General features: G+C 44.0%; 1 protein-coding gene across 3 annotated transcripts in view; it reads left to right on the plus strand.

Annotated features, from left to right (window-relative positions):
- Window positions 1–19593, plus strand: part of RNF144B (ring finger protein 144B) — a 100411-nt gene that overhangs the window by 43980 nt on the left and 36838 nt on the right. Inside the window, exons 1-2 of one of the 3 annotated variants that reach the window (XM_037380527.1) lie at window positions 1502–1988; window positions 19048–19236. In XM_037380527.1, the coding sequence (XP_037236424.1) occupies window positions 19072–19236 (165 nt within the window). In that variant the 5' untranslated portion in view covers window positions 1502–1988; window positions 19048–19071. The other 2 variants (XM_037380528.1, XM_037380529.1) reach the window with 2 other exon arrangements.

A 19593-nucleotide genomic window follows, 5' to 3' on the forward strand; every position in this document is an offset into this window, starting at 1 on the left:
CATGATGACTTGGTTTCCTTCTTCCTCCCTCTCTCACCATTCCCCTCCTTGAGATAATTGTACTTTTGTTGTTCAAGTGCTGTAATGCTGAGCACAGGAGCCGAGAGCAGGAAGATTTTTCTTGCTGCACGTCATCTGTGGCCTAACAAGTACCTGTGTGGTGGAGACAGAGTAGCAAAAGTAGCAGTTGCAGGAAGAAAATGCAGGAGCTGGAACAGAGGGAGGGAGAGGAGAGGGGATGTAGTGAAAAGACAGTGATAGAGGCTTAAGCTGTTTGGTACTAGGACAGGACGCAGGACAAGAATCTAACCCCTGAAGCAGACTCCTTTTCTAGTCGTGAAGTTTGACGCAGAATTCCACTTTTTCACTACTGCTTTGCAGCCTGAAAAATAGCTCTGAGCCCCAGGTGTTTCTTGGGTATTTACTGTCTAGGGTTGGTCACTGTTAAGGATAAATGTCTGCTACTGCTCGGGAATGCTGTACTAGCTCAAGTGGCAATATCTGCGACATGGCTCTAGGTTGCCTAATCCTTTTGTAATCCTATTGATGAATAAATACTGTGGGGATCAACAAGATTCCACATGTTGGCATGGCTATATTTATTCTGGTGATTGTTCCCTCCCTCCCCAAATACAAAATTATATATAACACCCAGTGTCAAATAGATCGGTAAGGTCTGTACTTATTCGGAGAGGAAAAAGAGTATGTGATGATAACTCAAACAAAGCTCTAATGCCTGGGTGCAAGGAGGCTGAATTAAAGTTGCACGAGCTTTCTGCCCTTTCCTTAAGTTAATCTGATGTAGTATATTTGTCTGAAAATAGCTAAAAGCTCAGCTGTGACCTTCTGTACACCTGGGAAGAAATGCCTATACATCAGTCTTCTCAGAAAAGTACTGAAAGCAAAATGCCAACAATAATTGCATGAAATACTAAGTGAACGTAATTCATCATAAAGAGAAAGTCAGAGACTAGCATCTATAGTTGTTTCTCCGTCTGTTTTTCTGCACCCGCTGCACTCTGGTGTATCTTTACTTTGTATCTCTGGGTGTTGTACATTTCCTACAGCATGAAAAGTTCTGGAGGGTTTGGTGTCATGTGGCACAGTGGTGTCTCCTCCTGCTGCTTGGCTGGTGTGAATCACATCTGTAGGTTTGGAGTACAGAACTGCAGAATTTCCAGCCCCTCTTACACACAAGCCCAGCTTGAAGAGGCAAAAGTTAGTATGGGCAGAATAAGCCGAGCACCATCATCATTAAGCACTCTGATTTGAAATTACACTGATACTTTACTTGTGAGTTTAGATTTTTTGCTCCCTTTCCCTCCAACATGAAGAAATCACTTTTCTTTTAGGTGGCATTTTTGACACGTGGAGGTAAGCAGAAGGCAGCAATGTTTCAGACATCATCTGCCGCCAGGGCAGCTGCTGAACTGCTATCCTAAACCAGGTTAAATGGCAATTGGGAGGGTTTTTAAGAGTGTCGCATCTAATGCCATATCTCTTTCAGTTTTATCTTGCCAGGGCTCAGATAGGAGCTAGGATGAAAAGCAGCACAGATACCTAAAGAAGAAGAGAGGGTCTGCATTGGCTGGAGCTGACAGGGTTTAAGTAATCACCTGCAGCTGAATTGAGACTGGGCTGGGAAGTAGGAAGTGCTGTGCTCAAGCTTCCTGTATAAATAAATGCAGCTTTCCCACAGCTACGGCATGCAAGCTGTGGCGTGCTTTTAAGATATAATGGCAGCGTGCTCTTAATAGCAGGGAGGGGATGATTTATCCGAGTGGCAGAGGGGCTGGGAGACAAGTCCTGCTGCAGTCCTAAAAAGTGTGCAGCTGTCAGATAGCCGGAGAAGAGGAAGGGCGTGCGAGAGCAATCTGCCTCGGCTCCTGGTTGCGAGCTTCAGGGGTTTGTGACATAGTGGTTCTGGAGTCCGAGTGCAGCCACCGGAAAGTCACACCGCTGGCAGCGAATGCTGCTCTCCTTGCAAGGTATGTCAGAATACAGCTTTCTGCCTGTTTTTTTCCTTAAAAGCAAAGGATATCCTGAAAGCAACAGTAAAGCCAGCATTTGCCTCTAATGGGAGGAAGCAGAAAAGGCTTAGCTAAAAAGAAGGTAAGAACTGGAATGGTTAAAGAACTAAAGTAAATGTTATTTGTGGTTTGACTAAAAATCACAGTGTAGTGCTTAGAGCTGAGGCAAAAGGAAATCTCGGAGTCCCAGCTGTTAAAGGCACAGAAAATTAAATAGACATCATGTACTTCCCAAAAGGGTGAAATTACTTTTGTCAGTGTAACTTTTAAGGAAATATCTCTGTGAAGTGTCTGAAAATGCTGCAGTATTGGGACATACCTGTGTGGAAAGCCCTTGCTAAGATGGCATACTGTCAGTCACGTATGTGTTTTAGTTTAAATACAAGGACTCCGTTCATACTGAAAACATATTTGATTAAGCTGGAGGGAGCCCGAGTTTAAGATGTAGAGATTTCCTCCTGGTTTAAAGGCATTTCTTCTGCCAGAGTCTCATACAGCTGTTATTGGGGAGGAAAAATACGCTGATCTGTACTGGAAGTGTTAATGTACACTTGTAGTATATTCAGGATTTAGGGTTATGTGGTTTGTGTAAGCACATGCTAAATACAAAATACCTTTGTTTTCTAGTTTGCATTTTTAAATTTTCTTACACTAAGAACAGAAAATGGCATTTACTGGTATGTTTGCACTGCTTTCTCAGTGTAAGGCTTTCTCAGCACAAAGCTGCTTTGGTAACGAAGATGTTTCTGTCTGGTTTATTATAAAGCTCTGTATTTTCTGTAATACAAAGGCACCCTGCTTCCTAACTGTATATGACAACATCAAATGTCTTCCTTCAGAGAGCACTGTAAGTAGTAAAATATTTAGGATGACTAAAGTTAAGGAAGCATCGCAGGGTGACCTCCCATCCTCTTGGTAAATAGACACTGAATGCTTTTAACAAGTAAATTTTAGCAGAGATACAGACCGTGACTAAAATGCCCCCATGCAGCTTTCCAGCTGACTGTGAGCAGGCACAGCAGCACGGTATGTTCGGCTACTCTCAGCCTGAAGGGCAAGTGGTCTCGGTTAAGGGCAGGTGCTGGGTTTGGGATACCAATATTTATGGAAACAGAAGTTTCAAAATCCTGTCCTTAAATATTTTCCAAAACAAATATATTGACTGATTCTTGTCCTGTTTAGGACTTGCATATGCCTGTATGTGAGTGGGTGTATGGGTTGTCATAGCATGGAAGGGGCTGAAACCCTTCCCTCAGTGAACATAAGCTACGCTGGGAAAAATACAGCATATTGATAAGGGGACGGCTGCAGTTAGGCTGCTGAAAGTAATGCTTTAGGTTATGGATTGAGAAGTGTGTGTTTGTGGAGTCTAAAGCTGTGGTCAAGTGAGAGGTATTCCTTGAAGATAAACTCGAGCTGTTCCAGAGCCGAGCCAGTATGATGAGAATCAGACTTTTCTCTCATGCATCTTCCTGTCCGATGGGGGCATTTAACACAACGTCCTGTCTGCTCACACAAGGACACAGAAACCTCCCTGCATTACATGCAGGAATAGCATTGGTAACCTGGTATAGTTTCTGTTCCCCGTGCTGAACTATATCCTGCATGCTCCTCGCTGACAGTTACAGTCCTCTTTCCCACAGATGGTGACATTTTGGGGATTTTGTTTATGTGGTAGTATACTTTGGAGGAAAAGTTAATAATACAAATAGCAAACAATGTGGAGCTGTTTCTCTCTAGCTAGGTTCTTGGAATACACTGTATTCTCTAAATGCTTCGTAACCTTTGTGGAAATAAACAGCGTGGAAATGATCATCTGGCCTTTCCCTTCTGGTGGAGGAGGGAAGTACGTCCTTGTCCCTATTACCATCTTAAGTTTAAAATGCAACTATAAGAAGCTGCAAGTCACTTTACAGGAAAACGTGCAGCGCTAATACTTAACCCGGTTCCCAGTTCATTAGTATGCCTCTGATAATATCTATGGTATAAGTCTGAGCCCTGTGCCTGCAATCCACCCTGTCCAGATCTGTCGGTGACTTTTAATGTGAGATCTTGTGGAGTGTATTGCTTTGATGTGTAGCTCAAAAAAACTGCTGTAGGCTTGCTGTCCCTCATCTGGAGTGGGGAGCTTTCTAGAGTGTGTCTGAAACTACACAGTGCCTATAGATTGTACGTATCAGATCCATAAATATCTCCTGGGCTAGTAGTACTGTGACATCTGAGACCGTAATTACAGCTCTGGGCCCATGGATGTCACAGGCAGATGTGAACAAAACACGGATACGGTGGCAGGCTGCCAGTGTCGCTCTAAACTGAGTCCATTGGACCTCCTTGCACATACCAAAGCAGACATTGCCTTTGACTTCACGAGGTTCTGCATCTGTCCTCTTCCTCTGCCTGCTTGCCAGGAGGTGGGTGCAATTCCCTCCTCTCCCTCTGGCTTCCCCATGCCAAAGCCCAGCCCTGTGTAATGCACTTGACAAATTCTCTTCATTACCCAACAGCCAGGAATAACCTCACATTCATTCCACCTCAAAATTAATCTACTTTTTGTTTGTGGAGGGGAACATGGAAGAAAATGAAAAAGAACAGATCCAAAGGGGAAAGGTAGGAATGACACTAAAGTCAGGCTCCGGGATTCTGTGTTTCTGCCGAAGCACAGCTGAGCTCCAGTGCTAGGCTATGAGCCTTCTCACTTGATAGAGAGAAGTGCAGGTCTGAGGGCCATCGCACCCTGCAAATTTACCCAGCCTTGGACAAATATTTACAGAGATGCTTGTGCCAAATAACTTTGTGCTGATCAGTAAGAAAATAGTGTTCAGTAATCTTCCTCTGTGTCTCTTGTAAATGGTTTCGGCTCAGTGGGAACTGAGTGGGCATTGCATTCATCAAGTAGATCATTGCTAGCAGATACTAAAAACTCATTAAAAAAAAAGATAGTATCTCAAATTACAAAGGACCTCATCCTTCACTTCCTGCTGAAGTGGGACTTTTCCAACTCCTCGTTTTCCAGGGAGGAGCAGAGGTGCCGAGCAGAAATTTCTGGGCCTGAGAGCATGACTAGGCTAACTGCATTGCAAACACATTTTCAAATAAAAAACGTAGCTACAGAAAAAACATTTTGTTGGTGCAGTGTCCTGGATTTCTTTGTATGTGTTGATACTTGCATGCAATGATACATGTGTTCCCCATTTCTGGTTCCTCTTATTCTATTATAATAAAGAAAAAGTGTTGGGGGTTGCCCAAGACTTAGGTAGTTTTTTACTGTATTTCAAGGGGAATCTGCTCAACCTCCAAGGGAAAATCCGTAATCCCCAATTAGAAATGCCATTAGTTTACCTGATTCTTTGAATGACCTTGGCATCTGCAAGTACAGTTTTGACTTTGGTGGAGGTTATGCTACTCGACTGCAGGACCTACAAGCTTCCCAGTGTCTCGTGTCCCTGCGTGGGTCGGTATCCCTGGAGCCCCAAAGTCCTTGGTGCTGCAAGCCCGGCAATTTGGGACATATGAATCTGGCTCCTGCTACAGGGTGGATAGCCTCTCTGAAGTAGGGCAGTCCCAGACATGCTGTAGTCAAGGGACTGTTTGTTTAAATTGTGTTTATATAAAACCTACCAAGAAATTCTGTATCTGACAGACTTCAAAGACCATAAATAAGGGCAATTGGGTGAGTCAGAGTGGGGCTACCAGAGCTGGGACTTGAGAAAGTATATTTTTTGGTGTTGGTCTGGAGCTGTTACCAGTGAAGATGGTGAAGTCAAGACATGCTGTTCATGAAAACTGCAGCCGGCATGTTGCTGTGGAAAAGTCCAGCTTGTGTGTGTGGTTTCATGCGTGCTAGAACACATCCCCTGCATGGAGCTTCCCCAGAGCCTGTTGCAGCCACAGATGTCATGGGGAATTGTTCTGCATGCTTTTTGTCTGAAGGAGACACGAGAGATGCTGATTGGGAGACAAACAGTACAGAATTACCTTTTACTAGAAGGCAAAAATACCATTTTACTGTCATGCTTGTGTTTCTCCCCTTTAATTGAGAATGTCAGTATTTGTTTCTGTTGCAAGCTTTTCTGCCTTTCATTTTGTTGTAATAATGAGGAGAGGAGTGAAAATACAAGATGTGAGTCATTGCTCGAAGAGTGGACACTGCCTGGGTGTCTGACAGAAGCTTTGATATTCATGTTTGGTTATACAAACTACTGTATTTTCAGGCTGCCAGCGAGTAAGTGTGCAGATCTGAAAATGTTTCTGCTCTCTATATGTTTGCAAAAGGAAACACCATTCCAACAGAAGAGCTGCATCTCTGTGTTCAGGGACTGAAACAGGTCCTTCAAAGCTACCTCTCCTTAGGCTTTTATGTACTGTATGGTGCTGTGGCTTAGGGGCAAATTCCTTGCTCATGTATATGTAGCCGCAAATCATTCAAAATCTCGTGCTCTAAACCCCTGTGTACATAGAAGGAAAACCACATCTCATGACAGCTAGTATATAGGATAATCATTTGCATGCAAAGAAAATTCCAGGACGTGCAGGCTGACACTGGTTATGTCTGAGCAGTAGATGGGAAAGTTCATGTGTTCTGCCTGTGCTTAATTTTGGAAGCATTCTGATGGGTGGAGGTGGGGAGATGAAGAGGGAAAACAAGCTGGTCTTCCCCCCCGTCAAAAAAAAAAAGAAGGTTACAGAGATGTAGTCAGTGGGGAAAACTAGCTGATCCTGTGGGCTATTTACCATTGCACTCACCTGAAGCTTTTTCACAGCAGCAGACTCTTAGCTAACCACTGATCCTGGAACCCTTCGCTGTGGGGTTTACCCGTTACAGGGCTAAGATAACATCCACGGGGCCAGCAATAACTTGCCTGCTGAAGTTCTGCACAATGGAGAGGATGCAATCCTGCACCCACCTGACCTCTTCACAGTTGCACTGATGGGTTCAGTGGTGAGGAGCCTCCATCGCAGTCTCTGGGGAGGATTTGTGGGAAAGGCAATCATGGCCTTTGCCTGGAGTGAAGTAAAAGACACATATATCTCTATCTCTATATATAGATATATATATATATAGTTTAGCTGATACTACTTTAAGGACATGTGTTTTTTGGATTGGTCAGTGTTTTTATTGCAAATACCCAAGCAGTGTACATGACTTGACCAGTTTCAACCCCCTTGTTGACTTAGCTTCCCGCATTTTGGGAGGATTGGGCCAACAAATGAAGGAAACATGCAGTTGTGGGGAGAGGAGTAGAGAAGGAGTTGGATTCTTGCCATAGCTCCTTCTCCTAATTCTTAACAATGAGGACAGAATGCCTGTTTGAGAAGCATTAGCTGTCGTGGTCATAATTAAAAGACCAGTTAGCAGAAAGATATCTTTAGAAAGGTTTCTACAAGGTTGTCACCCTATAGTATAATAAGTCTATGAGTTCCTGTGTTCTAGATGCTAATTTTTCTGAGTGTTTGAGAGGTGGGGCAGCTTCTTCCACCTGCTCCTGGTTGCTTATCTTAGCACACATAAGCAAGTCCATTGGAGCTATTGGAAATACTCCCATTGGCAGGGCTTTGACTTCATGGCTAAGATCATGTAGGGACTAGCAAGCTCTTAACAGATACTAAGGCACTTGAGGCCGAAATCTTATATGTTTACAGGTTGCTATCCTCCTTTGAAGCTATTTCTGTAGTGAAAGTTGAAGTTTGGAATTGAGGTGAAGGAATGATGGATGCAAACCTCTAACTGCATTTGATGTATGCTTCTGGTTTGTTTTATGTCTTGTAGTAGCATCTGGATTTCTAAGTAGTTGCAGCAAGCCCCTGAGAATCTGTGTTCCCTGTGCTTGACACTGCACAGGCAAAAATCTTCCTGGGAGAGCTTGGAGCCTAGAACACAGAGGGTGAAGGTGGGTGTGGAAAGTCAGGTGGGAGAGGGCAGGGCAGCAATGAGACAACATTGTGTTGTGTGATAGTGTCGTCAGCCAAGCTGCTGCAAAGCTTGTTGAATCAAGATTAAGAAAATGTTGTATTTGTTTCATATAGTTAATAAGATACAGAGCAAAACAAATCATGCTCTGTTAAAAACATTTATTTATTAAAGTGGGAATGTATAGGCGATTTTAAAATCTGTAGCTGTTAGTCAGGACTAATTGTAGTCAAATCTATTATTGTTATTCCAGCATAGTTAGCAACTTCTGTTCAGTGGTGTAGAGGTGAAGCCCATCAGAGATTACAGACGCCCCATATTTATGCCCTGATTGATGGGGTGGGCACCATGGGTCTTCTCCGTGCTGGGGCAGCAGGCAGCGTGCAGGGAATCACCTGCAGCAGAACTCCTCCTGGGAGCTGTCTCCCAGCATGCTGGGCTCGTTGCTCTTCTCGTGTGTGGGCTGGAAGAGAGGGAGAGCAAACGTGGATATTGAGAAGACAAGCAGAGAGAAGCTCGGTCTGGGGGCTGTTACTGGAGTTTATTTCTCTTTTTCACCTCTGCAGATCTGGTCAGAGCTGGGACTCGTTCAGTGCTCTGGCCTTTTCTCATCTCCGGTTGCAGCTGGCTTTGGTGGGACTCGTTCCGGAAACTAGCAGAGGAGTGGTTTAGGGATACAGCCTGATTAGTTTAATAACCACTCGTGGGAAGCAATGGTAGTTACTTCAGTAAATGCATGTGTTTAGTTTCAAAACAACCTGCTCACGTCCGGGTCCAAACCTCTGCCAGTGCTTCTTAGCGACTATTGTTTCTTGTCAAGCTCCAGTATAGTCAGTAGCTATTCACATTGCTTTCATAATGGAAAATGCTGGTATTAGTGATAGTGAGTTCCCCAAGGTCTAATCTTTAGATTTGACTCAGTCTTCGGTTCACTGAATGTCATTGTAACTAAGACTTGGAAGTTACCAGTGGGCAATGTATCCCCCCACCTTTCTAAGTCATTGGGACATATTTGGATCAAGGGCAGTTTTCCATATTTTACCTGTTTTATCTTGGTTACCTTGAACAGTGTGTTTATTCTGTAATAATGGGCAGCATATTTGACTGTAAGATTAGATAGGGGCAAATTAAAACATGATACTTACTAGTTTTATTCACTAAGCAGTCACACAAAAATTGTTATAAAAGGGAAATTAACTTATTCTTTGATTCCTTTTGATGTAAATCTAAGGTTGTGTGAAAGTGCTTTTCGATGCTTGTAGTGAACAACAACTCTAAGACCATAATCCTACAAGTTTGAAGTTTTCTTGGAATGACAGATGTGTTAAAGGTATCCTATTGCAAGCACTGAAGAAAATGCTTCTCAGATCATCCCTTCTAAAAATAAATACCTACATATGTGTTGATTGTTTTCAATAGATGGTGTTCAGTGAATTTTTCTAGTATATGGTGTTTTTGCAGAATTCAGTGGAGGATCAATTTCATTGCTTTGGTCAGCTGAGTTCTCCTCAGGCTTTTGGCAAGCTCTGCACGCGTCCCTTGGCCTGAAGAAGTTTCTTGCTGTCCCTTGCGAGGCCAGGCTTTGTCACGTCTCCACTTGCCTTGACCTGCTTGCCTTGCTGTCGGGACGCTGCTGCTTGCTCCAGCCACAGCTTTGGCTGCTCTGAGAAAGGAGCCATCTCCAGCCAGAGGAGGCTGACAGCCCAGTTTCTTGTTAGAAGAGTACATATTATGAACAAACAGATTCAGTTGGTCTCTCTGTCAAATAAAGTTTCATTGCTTTCATTTTAACAATGCATATTTACAAATACCTTGTAGAAATCCTTGGTGTCAGAACAGGCCAATGTCACAAATATTTCTGAACATGCCCTGTCTAAACTGTAAACATTCCAGCTCAAGGAGTTAACTTATCCCAAGGTTTTGTTATCTGATTAACAAAAATAAACATTTTTTCTGTGTCAAAGGCAAATCGTTACATCTGACTTCCTATTCCTGTTTCAGCTGAGACAGCTAGCCAAGTTACCAACCCATCTGACCTCCCAAAAACTCAATTCCTTTTAACTTAATAACTGCTAGTTACCGAAAGCCTTCACGTGGTCCGAAAGGAAGACCTATCATTTGCTTTTATCATGAATGTCACAAAGAGTGTGTTTTTATTTAATAGTGGTATATTACCTATTGTTAACAGGAAGTTAAAAGCGTACCAGACTAGTTTGGGTGGGAAAATCCTTGTAGCTTGGCAGTGACAAGTACAGTGTCATTAAGAATAAAGGATGTTATTTAGATAAGCTTTAGAGTCTAATCTTAGATCTGGTAACCAATGATTGGAATTGCACTTGGTATAATTTTGTTATTTCAATGGAAACACTTGGACATGTTTGATGCCAAAATATGCAAGTTCTGTTGTCTGGCCATACTTTGCCTGTTTCACTGCATTTCATGCTGATCTTTACCTCTGTGAGTGCCAGGAGGATGAACATAAAACTTCAGGGGAATCCCGGTACTGACAGCTTGCAGGACCAGGCGTATCGCCGTAGCCTGCTGCCTCACCATCACGCTGCTCAGGGATGCTAAGTTTGATACAGCTGGGGCATCCCAAACTGGATGCCCGCAGGCTTGCCCAGCACTCACATCCAGCAGGTCTGGTGCAGGGAGCTATGGCATTCCAGCCTGCCAGTGTTGACAGAGCTGTACGCTGAACTTTGCTGTGTCCTAGTTCAAGCACAGTTCCAGCAGAGCTGAGCAAAGGTGCACACTTCTGCATATGCATATTGCACACTTCTGCAGTGTGATGGTCTGACGTCTTTCCATGCAGAAGAGCTTACTCCCATCCTCATGGATGCAATGAATATTGCCATTATGTGGCTTCTGTCAGTACTGAAAAGAGATGAAGACCATGTTTTGATCATGTGTTTCAGTTTACTAAACAGGCTGCATTATTTTTTTTCAGTCTTTTACGTTTTCATCTTTAAGTGATGAGAAAGCGCTTTTCCTAGCTGCCTGTTGAGCTAGGAGTAGCAGCATTTATTTCACCATTAGCTATTAGATTTCCTTTTCTTGGACTCCGCTGCTTTTTAGGAATGGAAGAGGGGAAAGCCCACTTTTTTTTTGTTCCCCTTGCTTATTCTAAAACAGTATTGCAAGGAAAAACATAAAGGATTCCCACAATTGCAAAAGTGTCACATCTGTTTTGGGGAAAAAAAAAAAAAAGCAAGCTGTCTGTTATATTCAGTTAATATCCATGCTTTTTATGCAAAAAACCTCCCTGAGGACATATTGATGTAGGGTTGCTAGAAGTTACCATGAAGAACTGGTGTTCTAAAATCTCCAAGTTATTCACACCTCACAGTATTACAGTACAGTAGAGATGTTACCCAACAAGTGAACTGTCAAAGATTTGTGGGGACCCATTTACCTGTGCCCTAATGATATTTTGATTGATTAGAATGATTTGAAATTACTGGGTGCATGTGAAATTTGGGAACCTGTTCAGTGAGTTTTAGGCGTCCTAAAGTGCTGCTATAAAAATGCCTGTCAGGAAGCTGGGTGATATTAATTAGTGCAGTCTGTCCCTTACTTTTTTTGTATGCAAGAGGCTTCCCACCCACTACATTCCTTTCAAAGTATTCGATATATTTATTTTTTGGTTGCTAACATGATATGAAAATACTTCATACAGCCAGTGCTTCTTGAACAGCAGCTCAAGGGCTCTTTTTTTTTTTTTTTTTTTTTCCCCAGGCATTCCAATGAAAACAAGTGAGAGAAATTGCCTTCGGTGTGTTCTCATGTACCAGACAGCACGTTTACTTAGGCTGCTTGTTCTTGAAACAAGTTTTCTTAAAATAAAAATTTTACAGTGCAGAAAGCTGTCATGAAATATTATACATCTGACTTTTCTTAAGCCATGCTCAAACAGAACAGATACTGAACTAGTATTATTCTCTCTAATACTTCAGCTTGATAGTATATTATGGTAATCCAGAAATGGGGTTTCCTTGTACATGAATGTAATCAAGTGCTTGCTGTATTAAGGCACAGATGTAATACAGTAATTCTGAATATATTAGAAATGTATTTAAAATTAGACCTTCTATTCATGGATCTGGTTGCTTTTGTGACACCACGGTTTCAGAAAATTTTAAGCCCTTGTTTAACTTGATAATAATCTCATTGCAATAAAGCAAAATATTCAGGCTTTGATACACAGGAGCACTTAGACATATGATTAAATGTCCTTCTCGAAGATGAAGGCTTTCCTGAATTGGAGCTTTAATCATATGTTTTACAGTCTTACTGAATCACTGCTTGATAAGTAGCGCTGTATGGACAGGATAGGTGGCTCTGTGTAGGCAGTGCATATTAAAGAAGGAAAAATGGATGCATAGTGGTTTAGTGGTTAGTCTGTTGACCACAGAAGTACTAGTGTGCTTCATTCGACTAATTCTTTGTATAGAGCTGCTGAGTTTAAAAAAGCTGCCTTAGAAGTGAATTTTCAATAACATTGCCTTCAAAGAGTTGGGACAGCTAAGGACTTGTAACCAAAACTGGCGATGATGGGCTTTTGCTGAAGTTAATGGAAGTGTGGGTTTCTTGAAGCTGTCCTCACATGTCTGCATTTCATAGCTCAGTTTATATCTTCTACGATCTGACCCTGTTATCTTAATACCACTCTGTTATATTTTTAAAATCTTTCTATAATTACTATTTTTCTCCATGGGCCTGATTTTCAGCATTGGTTTTGAACACTTGTATTTGTCAGGTAGTTTTCTTTTTCCACTTTATTTTGTAAGGGGGGAGCCTTAGTTACAGGAAACAACAGAATCCTGAGCTGAACAATGTCAAAACAGGTTTTTATGTGGCATTGAAGTAATTTCACAATGGGTGGAGTACTTTAAAAATCTCTAGGGCATGAGAAACAATTACAGTGCTTGCAAATGTTTCTTCAGGAAAGTGCAGTGAATACCTGCTACACTAAATAGGAGCTTAACACACAGGTGCTGTGAGTTCGTTTTGGTACTGAAATGGCTTTTGTAAAATGGGTGAGTGCTGTGTTGTGTGTTAGACCCACACATGACCTTAAGCCTAACCCCAGCTTCTTTACAATCCCACCACGTGTATGCAAGTCTGTGCCTGGTGCTGGCTTATGGCAAGCCTTGGGGGTTCTGGGGTAGGGGGGACCACAGGGTGGGCTCAGGCACACACCAGCTCACAGGGAAAACCACATAAAGGACCCTTTTTATTCCATTAACATTTCCTGGAGCAGTGTGTCTCGTGTTTGTACATTTCTTGACTTCCTTTAAACTCTAAATTCAGCTAAAAGCATACAGCTCCACTAACTTCAGAAGAATTGTTTGTAAACACAAGGCTTGAAGTAGCTTCTCCAAGAACTCTCTTGTTGCTGTTGGATGCAGCGTGTGAAAAATGAAAGGATGACTTATGGTGTTGAATATGCTCCATTCATTCTCCTCCAGCTTCAGTGCAGAAGGCTTTCCTGATTTTATGTGATGTTTCTAAGTGGTGAAAGTCACATTCAGACAGATATTTTTATTTTTTTTTAACCAAGTACAGTGACTTGATTGCAGACACACAGACAATGTCCTTCTGATGTTGCAGCTCAGGAGACTGCCTGGCTTGTTTGCTCTGTCACATACACAGAGTAACTTTTGTTCTTTGAGCCTAGTAATCTTGGTTTGAGGCAGCTGGGCAGACTCAAGTGAGCCTTTGTGTGATTGTAACAAGGATGATACCTTACAATGCATGCTCAGAGGGCAGGTTTTGGCCCTAGGTTGCATCAATTTTTCACACCTCTATGGAGCTGTGGTAGCTTGACTTTGGCTGGCTGCCAGATGCCCACCCAGCTGCTCTCTCACTCCCACTTCAGGGAGTTAATAGTTTCCACTTCAGGAGGCTAATGTCAAGATCTGCAATGGGCACCTGTCTAGGAGCAGGCACAGCAGATACCTGCTGTTAGGAAGTTGTTGTCAAAGCTAGACACCAGACACGGTGGTGTCAGGAGGCCCTGAAGGCAGACAAGTTCTGTACTCCTTCCTCCAGTGCTTTTGTTTTGTGTTTCATATTCCGCTCAAAATCTCCACTGCTTTCATGCTAGAGTTTCTGCTTGTCCTCACCCTTCCCACCCCCCGGAGCCCTTTCTCCTTCTGCTTTGCTTATGGATTGTGTTGAGGCATTTCAGTGCTACTTGAAAGCACCAAGATTTGGCACCTCCCCGAGGCAAAGCAAAAGTGTCCGCAGGCAGATGAATGAAACGGGAAGACTGGCAGATCTGAGCGCTCAGCAAGCTGTGCTCCTGGTGGCTGTGCAGTTTGTGCCCTCCCAGGGCTGACCCCACAGGGCTCGCGCACATTCCTTCAGAGTTTCTGGTCCTGCCTTATCCTACGGCATCAACACCGCTAGTGTCAGAGCCAGGGAGGACCTAAATTTAAGGTTTTTCTTTTTGTACCTGTTAGTTTAACCCTTCGGCAAGGGGCCGTTTAAACTCTTGTTAGTTAATCTAGACAACAGGCATCCCTTTCATCCTCATACGTGGATCATGGTGGGAATTTCTAATTGCAATTTCGTTAGGATAAACAAATCAAGATTTACGGTTGGACTCGATGATCTTAAAGGTCTTTTCCAACCTAAATGATTCTATAGTTCCCAACAGTTCTTCCTTACAAGGTGGGTAGCATACAATTTGAGGAAATACATCCCCTTCCCTGGAAATTCTGTGCAACGTGAAAGGGCTGTGATCTGTGTGTGGGTCTGCATGTACGTGGCTGGTAGAAGCGTGTAAAACAGACTGGGGCCAGTTTGACCCTTCCTTGCTACTGATGTACACTGGCACAGAATTTAGCTTAATATGTTCCTCCAGGTTAGAGTGTCCTTGAGATGTGTTTATCCTTATTCCTCGGCATCTCATGGAGCCTGTGTTGCTTTCAGTGGAGGTTTCTGTGAGGAGTTGGGTGCTGTATTCCAGTCTTAGTGATACATTTCTTGCTTTATTTAGGAATCTCACCTAAATGGGTCATTTGTGTTTGTGGGCATGAAAGGGACGATCTTAGTGCTTAGAAATGTATTTTATTTATATGAGGGTCTGTTTCTTTTCAAAGACTTTCAATTCAGTTTTATTTCAGGTGACTTTTATTAATATAACCACATATGGAATGATCTTTTCCTCTTTGTCCCCCACTCATTCTTCAGTGACTCCATCTTCCCCTGCATGACACATACGTGCAAAGTGTTTTGTTTTCAACCTAAACCATTGGCAACTCACTTGTAATTACAGTAGGAATTTTAATCCACTGTAAAGAGAACTGGTGGATATATAATAAACTAATGACAGTCCGTGGGACTAAGCCTAGCAAAATGAAGACCATAAAAATTTGGAGCAACTCAGGTGGGGCTTCATGGCTTCTCTGCAGAGTGTGGAAAAGTCAGTTCTGCCAAGGTAGTAAAGTTGAGGAGATGGTTGGAGAGCTTGGGGGAGGACAATGCATCCTGAAGTACTGGGAGAAGGAGTAGAGTGTGAGAACCGGAGGGAGACACATGTCTTTCTCCTCCCCATCGTTTCCACTATCTGACCTGATTTCTGTTCAGAGCCCAGCTGCCATTGGAAGGAGCCACTCTTCTCCGTAACCATTAACTCTTTGCCCTGCCTGCTCCCCTTGACGGAAGTAGCAGAAGTCACAATTCTGGTGGGCAGAAGCAGAGACCACCTGGATGGGTCACTCTGGCAAAAGGAGCAGGTCAAACAGGCCATGCACCTGCTCTCTCTTCGCCAGGCAGGCTTGCAGGTACTAGCAGGATGGCTTTGCCTGTGCCAGCCTGACCTGGAGGACAGCTTTTGGACAAGCTGGTCTCTGAGGGGCATGGAGGCAGCCATGGTATCTCCTTCAGGGGCTGTGCAGGCAGCTGCCTCCGAGGCTCCAATCCTATTTGCTTCGTTGGGTGAATCCCACCGGGGTTAATGAGGCTGCGGTGAGGTGAGCCAGCCTGGGCTGTGTCGGGGCTGGATCCTCTGGTCTGCCAGGTTTGCTTGGGGTTGTCTGCTGGGCGTTCTCACGGGGTGCTCTGCCTGTTTTAGGGAGAACCTCAGCCCCGCTCTGGCATCCTGTGCGAGGTGGAAGAGGGGGGGCAGGGGGGTACAGGGAGAAAAACTGAATCTAACCTACAGTCTCCAGGGACAAGGGTGCCTGGGATATCGTAACAAGTCCCCACAGCCATTGCACTGTGGCACCTGGTAGCTACTAGGGCAGGGCGGTGTGTCAGGAGCCTACTCTACTGTGGCAAACTCGCTGTTACGTGGAGTGCCAGATTTAGGCCATATAAAATTAGCCCTGAGCCCTAAACCCTAAACTGCTGCCGTAATAAAAGCATTGCAGGGTCATAACCCTTTTGGTTATAAACCCCCTGACTTTGGAAACAGCTGTGTGCATTTTGTATCTGTTCCAGCATCCTTAAATATCCCTACCTGTTCCTTTGTGCATCCTACCTCTTCACGTTGCTGCTGTTTACCATGCAAATGAAGAAATTTCAGATCTGTGCAGTGGGGGTGAGAAGCTTACCTGAACAGATGCAGCTGCGATTGAAAAGCATGCCTCAGTAAATGTGCTACTCTTCTTCTAAATACTGAGATAACGTCTAGCATGTATTTTTAAGTAACAGGTAGTTCTTGATCTGCCATAGCGTTTCCAGTGAGTCACTGTTCCTCCCACTTCCCCGTTGCAGTAATTACAGAGGAGTGTTGCAGTCCCTGACTCAGAGGCAGGCTGCCTCCCAAGCTGCTGGCCATGCTGCAGCTCCAGCTTTGCAGCCGTACGGAGCAAATTGTGGGGGGCATCATGGTAGCAGGCCAGGACCGCACCAGGAGTAATGCAGGCACGGCATATGTTTTGAACTAATGATAGGAAGCCATTGAAGAGAGAGTTTGCTCAGGATTCGTGGCTGGGAATTTCGTTTCCAGAATCTTGGCTATGACTCTTGTATCTCTAAAACTGTATGTTTAAAGGAAAGACATCCCAGAGGACATATCTGATGGCTTCTCTGTCTGGCTAGGCTAGGAAACTGCAAAGTGTAAAAATTAAAAAGGGGTAGGTGTGCTCTCCCACCCTGTTTTGTTGTGGTTTCATGGCTTTTGAAGAGAAAAGGTCTTCCTGCAGGGCATGAGGCTCACAGGGCTCGCCTGGGGATGGGGCTTAGCTGCACGTCAGGTTGAAAGGTGGGGGCTGTGGGGTGAGGTTTGACGTGCGCTGACCCCTCAAGCTCCATGAGCACCACTGCTTCTCCCTCTGGGGAGGGATTCAGCAGGTATTGCACGATGGCAGGTCACGTAGGCTCTGATGTGCTGCAGCTGGCCTGGCGGCTGCGGGAGCTGCAGAACAGCAGCAGTGACATGCTGCCAAATGTGACCTGACAGCCCTGCCACCAGGATGCTCAGGACTGCGGGGGAGGCAAGCAGAAGTGAACCAAAGGGCTCGAGTCTCCCGTTTGCCTTCTGAGATCTCAGATCTGGCAGGCGCACGGATGGGTCTTGATTGTTTTTGTGTTCATGCAGCCTCCATTTGTGCTGCAGCTTTTCAGATTTAGTAGAGCTGCACTCTTGGCGCTGCGGCAGGCAGCTGTGTGCAGCTGGACACCATGTCTCTGCTTGTAAGAAATGGATGTAAAGGTCGTCTTGCCACCAGTTGAGTGTGTTCAGAAGCAAGTCTGTGGAAGCTGGGCCAAGTTTCCTGGAGATGGGAATAGATTTTCCTGTGCCTTAAATGCTGTGCCAAACCCCGCTGTCTATTTTGAGATTTAAAAATCTGCGAATTTGCTTTCTGTTGTTTCCATTTAAGCATGAGGATATTCTCCTTATTTTCTCTTTCAGTGTTACTGTGTAAGAATGAGGGTCTTGACATTTTTTTATGGTTATGGTGTAGTGGTTTTGAATACTTAGGTCAGAAAACATTATGTGTGAGCATGTTATTTCCATTTGTTGCTTCTCAAAGGATAGAAATTTCTTCCCCAAGCACTGCTGTGACATAATGTGTGGTGGAAGCATGGCTATTCTGAGCATCTCCTTGTCAAAGTGCTAGTGCACTTGGTTCATGGTTCACAAACCTCAGTTAGATGCCTGAGAGCCCTATGAAATAGATAGAAGAGCTGGATGTCAGGAAGCAGGATGCACAAAAGCTATAGATCTGAGCAGGCAGCTCGCCAGCATCATCAAGGCAATGCAGAAAAGAGGACTGCACATGACTCTTACTCTTTTGGATTTAAGCTGCAGCCTTGTATGAAGTAGGACATGCAATCTGAAATCCTGGGTTTGGGTGTCTTCGCCATCCCTCTTGCGATGGACCGCCGGCTCGCGGTCTCAGTGAGAGCTCGTGGAGAAGGTGGAGTTCGTGGTACCCACCCCCCATGTTACAGGCTAAACGTTTGAAGTGCTTGCCTAGGAAGGGGGAATCTGTGCTTGCTCTTGCCTTGCACTGCCCAGCAGAGCTCCCGAGCCACCAGCCGGAATGGCAGCTGGGGTTGGGGACACCCATTAAGATGGTGTGGGTGCAATGAAGGCTGAAGGGTCCCATAGGGATGGGAGGGGTGTGACTCTGAAACTCATTCAAAAAGGCCAAGCGATATATATATATATATATGTATATAAATATGTACATATGAATGCAGTTTATTTTTTTAATTACGAATTTATTGTCCCAAATCAGATTCCTGCTTCCTTCTAGGTCTTTGGTGAGGGCTCTGACCCCTATACTGTTGCATATAACATAGGTGATCTCACCTGTGTGAGTTTTTGGTTTGTTTTTTTGGGTTTGGTTTGTTGGTTGGGTTTTTTTTTTAATTTGATGATAAGTGGCCTGCCTGAGGTGCTTTGTGCCAGCAAGGTGAATGTTCTCTGAGAACCCAACCCAGTTCAGGCCTTTTGGAAAGGTGGGCTCTCAGACACCTTCTTTTTGAATTTTGAATGGCCTGAAGCGTGAGACTAGCACCAAGATGCCAAAGTAGTACGTTTGGGTGTGCAGGTGCTTTTATGGATCTGAGATGTAAATTCTCAGGTTAATGAGAAGTGACCACATGGCTTGTGGGGATGTTTCAGCTGTTGATTTCTCTTTTCAGGCTGAGTGGACCATTAGCGAGTGAATGGGCTCTGCTGGGAAGGCTTGTCCTCACACCATGACAGCTGACGAGTCAGAAGCTGGAGAGTTAGCTCTGGAGCCCCTGCTCACTTGCAAGCTATGTCTCTGTGAATATTCCCTGGATAAGATGACTACTCTTCAGGAATGCAGCTGCATCTTTTGTACATCGGTAAGATCTAGCAGCACCTTTATGTAACAGGAGCAGGGTCATGGGAGGTAGACAGAACTGTGAGATGGAATTGCTTGTCCCATACAAGGAGCATGTATTATCCATGCTGATAGAGGATCCATCCGTAACAAGCATTTGGCGTTAGTCTGTCTTACCTTATTTAAAAGACTTCTCTGTCATTCTGTTCTTGATAATTCATACCTCTAACAGACATTCCCATAGCAAATAATAATAACTCCGAATAGTAAATGGGAAAAAAAGATGCATTTTAGGATTGTCAGAGAACATACACAGTGTATATGCAATTGCAGCATTTATTTTTTTCTGAAGCAAAATCTTGAAGCATCACAAGATAAC

This window comes from Falco rusticolus, chromosome 3 (assembly GCF_015220075.1).
Source record: "Falco rusticolus isolate bFalRus1 chromosome 3, bFalRus1.pri, whole genome shotgun sequence".
Taxonomy (NCBI): domain Eukaryota; kingdom Metazoa; phylum Chordata; class Aves; order Falconiformes; family Falconidae; genus Falco; species Falco rusticolus.